Genomic DNA, 6307 nt, shown 5'->3' with positions numbered 1-6307 from the left:
AGAAAGAAAGAAAGAAAGAAAGAAAGAAAGAAAGAAAGAAAGAAAGAAAGAAAGAAAGAAAGAAAGAAAGAAAGAAAGAAAGAAAGAAAGAAAGAGGAAGGGAGGGAGGGAAAGGAGGGAGGGAGGGAGGCAGGCAGGCAGGCTGGGCGCTGGCGGCTCATGCCTGTAATCCTAGCTACTCAGGAGGCTGAGATCTGAGGATCTTGGTTCAAAGCCAGCCCAAGCAGGAAAGTCTGTGAGACTCTTATCTCCAATAAACCCCTCAGAAAACCAGAAGTGGTGCTATGACTCAAGTGATAGAGTACTTGCTAAAGAGCTGAGGGACAGTGCCCAGGCCCAGAATTCAAGCCCCATAACCCACAAAAAAAAAAGGAAGGAAGGAAGGAAAGAAAGAAAGAAAGAAAGAAAGAAAGAAAGAAAGAAAGAAAGAAAGAAAGAAAGAAAGAAAGAAAGAAAGAAAGAAAGAGAGAAAGAGAGAAAGAGAGAAAGAGAGAAAGAAAGAAAGAAAGAAAGAAAGAAAGAAAGAAAGAAAGAAAGAAAGAAAGAAAGGGGAAGGAAAGAAAAGGGAAAAGAAAGGGAAAGGAAAGGAAAGGAAAAAGAAAAATCCAGAAATAGAGCTGTGACTCAAGTGGTAAAGCACTAGCCTGAAGCAAAGAAGCTCAGGGGCAGTGCCCAGCCTGACTTCAAGCCCCAGGACTCTCTCTCTCTCTCTCTCTCTCTCTCTCTCTCACACACACACACACACACACAGAGAGAGAAAGAAAAAAATGGGGATGTGGACATGTAGATCAAGTGGTAGAATACCAGCTTTAGGTGAAAAAGCCAAGCAAGAAAGTGAGTCTCTGAATTCAAGCCACAGTACTGGCATAAGGGACAAAAAAAAAAAATAGGTTGATGATGTGGTTGAGATGTAGGTAATGTAGAACATTTGTGTAGCATGCATGAGGCATGAGGCTCTAGGTAGGTCTGACCTCTGGCAATGGAAATAAGAATGTGTGTTCATTCTGTACAATATGTGTAAAAGGAAGTATTTTAAAAGGCAAGGAGATAAAAAATATAGAAATATGGAGCATTCAGACAGTATTGAGTTCTCAGGGATAGGTGGGCAAAATGTAGGAAAGGTAGGAAATAAGATGGGCAAGGTAGTAAGGAAATAAGATGGATACCTCATTCCATTGTCATATCAGGTGCTGTGAATGTGCCTCATCCTAACCAGCACATTAAGAGATGGCTACTACCAAATATCATACAATTATTAACATAAGGCCCTGTACGAGGCAGTTGGAATACAGAAAAGTATAGACTGTATTTGAAGCATGAGGAGTCACTAGAATGGAAATTAGCTACACTGTGGGGTGGGTTTTGTTGTTGTTTTTTCCTGGTTATGGGGCCTGAACTCTGGGCCTGAGCACTGTCCCTCAGCTCTTCATCTCAAAGCTAGCACTCTAGAACTTGAGCCACAGCGCCTCTTCCGGCTTTTTTCTTTTTGCTTATGTGATGCTGAGGAATCGAACCAGGGCCTCATGCATGCAAGGCAAAGACTCTACCACTGAGCCACCTTCCCAGCCCTGCACAGTGGTTTTATGTGCTTTTTTTTTGGGGGGGGCGGTCATGGGGCTTTAACTACTCGGGTTTCAGTGCTGTCCCTCAGCTCTTCAGCTCAAGGCTAGTGCTCTACCACTTAAGCCAAAGTACCACTTAGAGTTTTCTGATGGTTTATTAGAGATCAGAGTCTCACAGACTTTCCTGCCTGTGCTGGCTTTTAACTGTGATCCCCACATCTCAGCCTCCTAAGTGGCTAAGATTACAGGTATGAGCCACCAGCACCCAGATTATGTGCTTTTAAGATAGCCTACAAAATTCAGATTTCTACTTCAACTTCATGGACTTGGAAACTTAGTTTGTTAGACTCCAAGAGTAGCCAGGCACTGATGGCTCATGCCTGTTACTTGGGAAACTGAGATCTGAGGATCATGGCTCCAACAAAAAAAGTCTGTGAGACCCTTACTCCAACTGTTATCACTGAAAGGCCAAAAATGGAGCTGTGGCTGAAGTGGTAGAGCATGGAGTGAAAAATGAGAGTGCAAGGCCCTGAGTTCAAGCCTTAGTAGCTTCACAAAAACACCCAAAATCTGGTGCCGGTGGTTCACACCTGTAATCCTAGATACTCAGGAGGTTGAGATCTGAAGATTGTTGTTCAAAATCAGCAAGGGAGGAAAGTCCATGAGTCTCTAGTAAGAATGAGAGGCAAGCAAGAGCAACCAATACAAACTCAAAGCTTTATTGGGGGGCAGACCTGCCATGCTGCTCCAAGAAGGAATGGAGGCAGCAGCCATGGACAGGTGTAGGCTGAATTTAGGGTGCAGTCACATGGGTCACATTACATAGGCTATGGGAATTTGGGGATACAGTCAGTTCAGAGAAGAGGCATTATAAAGGTGTTATATGGACTACAGGAATTGGAGGAGCAACAATGCTAAATAAGAAATGTACTCATTACCTTGCTCATGTAACTGTAACCCCTCTGTACAGTCTTTTCACAATAAAAAACTTAATTTAAAAAGAAAAGGAATTGGGAGAGAGTCACATTCCGAGAAGGAGTGTAGCTACTGTTGCAACTTGGGTGGGAATTTGTAGTCACACTGGAAAAACAGTATAGGGAAATAGTAACATATTTTTGTAAACAGGTGGACACAAGGCAGGGGGCCTTAATTGGCAAGCTGACTCTAAGACCTTAGAACTTTTTTTTGGGGGGGGGGCCTGAACTCTGGGCCTGGGCACTGTCCCTCAGCTCTTCAGCTCAAGGCTAGCGCTCTACCACTTGAGCCATAGCGCCACTTCCGACTTTTTTCTTTTTGCTTATGTGGTGCTGAGGAATCGAACCCAGGGCCTCAGGCATGCAAGGCAAGCGCTCTACCACTGAGCCACCTTCCCAGCCCCTAAATATTTTGGATTATGTTTTATTTACCTTTTGCATTTTTTTTGTCTGTTGTGGGGCTTGAACTCTGGGCTTGGGTGCTGTCCCTGAGCTCTTCAGCTCAAGGTGAACACTCTACCGCTTGAGCCACAGCACCACTTCTGACCTTAGAACTCTTATCTCCAATTAACTACCAGAAAATGGGAAGTGGTACTGTGGCTCAAAGTGGTAGAGTGCTAGCCTTGAGTGAAAAAACTCAGGGACAGCACCCAGGCCCAGAGTTCAAGGCCCCACAACCAAACACACACACACACACACACACACACACACACACACACAGAGCACCCAAAGACTACGAGAGTAGATCTTGGGTCAACTCATATGAATTAAACTTGTAAGAGAGTTGGGGAGTGATGTTCCACAAGTAATATATCTTCTGACAATTGTTATTGAAAATTTAGGAAGGAGTCCCAGGGTCCTGACTTATGTAGTAAGAACCACTGTGGTCAAAGGCAAAAATCTATCCGTCTGATTAACTTGAAATAATTTTAGTCCTCTATTAAGGATTATCCTTTCCACTCTAAGCCAGGTGTGGTAAGGAAAGCGATTTGGCAGCCTCACACCCATCCTGTCTCTAACCAGCATTCAATCCATCCTGTAGGCCTGCTAATTTTTTGAAACCAAACCCAGAAGTGGGGAGACCTTCAGGCTCTCTCTGTCAGTGCTGGTGTTGAGTTTCAAGTTGTTACAACTGTTGTAAAAGTTTTGGGTTTTTGTCGGTTTGAGTCATTGGACTCGAACTCAGAGCCTGGGAGCTCTCCCTGAGTTTTTTGGTGTTTTGTTTTTGCTCAAGACTGACATTCAACCACTTGAGCCACAGCTCTACTTCCCGCTTTTTGGTGATTAACTGGAGACCTGGCTAGCTTTGATCCTCAGATCTCAGCCTCTTGAGTTGCTGGGATTACAGGTGTGAGCCACTGGTGCCTGGTTTTTTGTTTTTCTTTTCGTTTTTGTAAGGCTCAGTTCCATTCCTTTCAGTCCTCTTTGCCCTTTTGGAGGTAGTTCCTCATCCTGGGCAGAATGTGCACATATGTTTTACAAGTAGTAACCCCAATACTGGCTCCCACATTAAGGTCAGGGTCGGGCCAAGATAACCACCCCTCCCCAGAACCTAGCAGCCACGAAGCGGAAGATCGTTCCCGAGCTATGTCTGAGACCTCGCGAGATTACGGCGGTGCCCGTTGCGGCCCAGACACAGCGCCACGCCTTTCCGGCCTCAGGACGGCCTCCGCCTACCTCAGCTCACGGCCTTCCACTCGCGCTCGGCTCTTGGATTGGCTGGCGGAGGTGGGTCAGTTTTTTTTTTTTCCGGGCCTGAAAGCGGTTCCACAAGTAGTCTCTCTTCTAGCCCCGCCCCCGGAGCTTACGGATTGGACGATTGAGCCCGATGTCACGCGCTTGCGTGACAGCGCAGACGAGCCAATCAGCACCTTGGCGTATTTTACAAACTGGGAAATTAGCAGCAGCAGAAGCCCAGTAAATCCGGGGGAAGGAAAAAAAAAAAAGCGAAGGCAACCCTGAGAAACTTGAAATCGTTATTTATTTTCCGTCCTCCATTAGACTTCCCGGAAAGGTGCGACCCAGGGACCCTGAAGGGTGTGAGGGCTGAGTGGCTCCCAGGGAGGAGAGCTGTTCGGGAGGCTGGGGCGAGCTGGCCCGGCACGGCCTTTCTCGGGGTGGCGGCCAGGGAGCGGCCTTGCAGGCGCCGGGGGGCATGTTAGACGCATGGATTTGGGCAGAGGCGGGCGTATGAAGAATGTCAGCACGCATACCCCGAGAATTAGTTGACTTGAATCCCCAATCCTGCCTGCCTTTCTTTGCCCATTTCTATTGTAGCCGTCATGACCACCCTCCAAGCCACAAAGCACCCCCGCCTCCGTGGTGTATCTCCCACTCCTAGCAAGATTCCCATCCGCTCTCAGAGACGCCCGCCTTTCTCCACAGTGAAGCTGGACACCCTGGACCAGGAGAACCAGGATCCAAGGGTAAGAGGGTTGTGGTAGATGAAGAGACACAGTACACATCAGCATTGCACCCCAACGCTGAATCCCAGCTTTTTTTCCCTTCTTTTTCTCTCCTTTCCCAGAGCCTGGTGCAGAAGCCACCACTCGGTATTCAACGCTCCCTCGTTGACTCAGCAAGCCCCAAGTTGAAAGCCACACACCGAACAGAAAAGTCACAGAGTTTGGTGGGGATTACTCAACCCCGGAACCCCTTGGAAGAGCTCAGGCCAAGCCCTGGGAGACAAAATGTGGGGCCTGGGCCCCCTCCCCAGACAGGTATCTGTTGGAGGACTGGAAAGGCACATAGTGTGGCCTGTGGGCTTTGTACATCCCCTGGTCTCTTGCATACTATATACTATATGAGTGCTGCGCCCTACTCCTGGAAAGCTCTTTGTTATTAGAAGCAATCCTCTTCTTCCACAAAAGTCATCTCTTCTGAAGCTTTTTCTAGTTCCACCAGTTACAACTAATTACTTTGTATTGTCCTAATAGTTTGCACTATTTCTTTAATAATGGCTTCAGTCTGCTACTGTTACTTCTCAATATCAGTCTGTTACTTAATGATAGTACTGGTACTGAGGCTTGAACTCTTAAGTAAGTGCTCTACCACCAACCTATCTTCCTAGTTCTCCTGCTGCTCCCTCCTAGCTTTCCTACCTCTTCACTTCACACTGTCCGTCTAACCTCTGCTGAGTTTCCCCTGGTCTTTTTTTTTTTTTTGCCAGTCCTGGGGCTTGAACTCAGGGCCTGAGTACTGTCTCTGAGATTCTTTTGCTCAAGGCTAGCACTCTACCATGTGAGCCACAGCACCTCTTCTGGCTTTATCTGTTTATGTGGTACTGAGGAATAGAACCCAGGGCTTCATGCATGCTAGACAAGCACTCTGCCACTAAGCCACCTTCCCCACACCCATTGGTCTTTTAAAAGAAAAGAAAAAGAATTTAGTACCACCTTGACCTCAGGACATGAGTGCTGTCCCTTAGCTATTTCTGCTCAAGGCTGGTACTCTACCACTTGTACCACACCTGTGCTTCCACCTTTTTGGTGGTTAGAGGTAAGAGTTTCATGGACTTTCCTGCCTGGACAGACTTCAATCCATGATTCTCAGATCTCAGCCTTCTGAGTAGCAAGCACTTGGCTTAATGATAACTTCTTCTTCTTTTTTTTTTTTTTGTCATTGGGCTTGAACTTTAGGCCTGGGCACTGTCCCTGAGCTCTTTTTTTTTTTGTCAGTCGTGGGGCTTGAACTCTGGGCCTGGGTGCTGTCCCTCAGCTCTTCAGCTCAAGGCGAGTGCTCTACCACTTGAGCTACAGCGCCACTTCCGGT

At 46.8% G+C, this 6307-nt stretch overlaps 1 protein-coding gene across 1 annotated transcript in view; it reads left to right on the top strand.

Moving 5' to 3' along the window:
* Positions 1–4424: 4424 nt before the first annotated feature.
* The window catches only part of Troap (trophinin associated protein), a 10057-nt gene continuing 8174 nt past the window's right edge, over positions 4425–6307 (top strand). Inside the window, exons 1-3 of the mRNA XM_013018760.1 lie at positions 4425–4550; positions 4814–4962; positions 5064–5256. Coding sequence (XP_012874214.1) covers positions 4819–4962; positions 5064–5256 — 337 coding nt within the window. The 5' untranslated portion in view covers positions 4425–4550; positions 4814–4818. The remainder of the gene's footprint in view (positions 4551–4813; positions 4963–5063; positions 5257–6307) is intronic.

This window comes from Dipodomys ordii, unplaced genomic scaffold, assembly GCF_000151885.1.
Source record: "Dipodomys ordii isolate 6190 unplaced genomic scaffold, Dord_2.0 Scaffold42, whole genome shotgun sequence".
NCBI classification, from domain to species: domain Eukaryota; kingdom Metazoa; phylum Chordata; class Mammalia; order Rodentia; family Heteromyidae; genus Dipodomys; species Dipodomys ordii.
The sequence above is the reverse complement of the archived record's forward strand: the minus strand, read 5'-3'. Positions and strand labels throughout refer to the sequence as shown.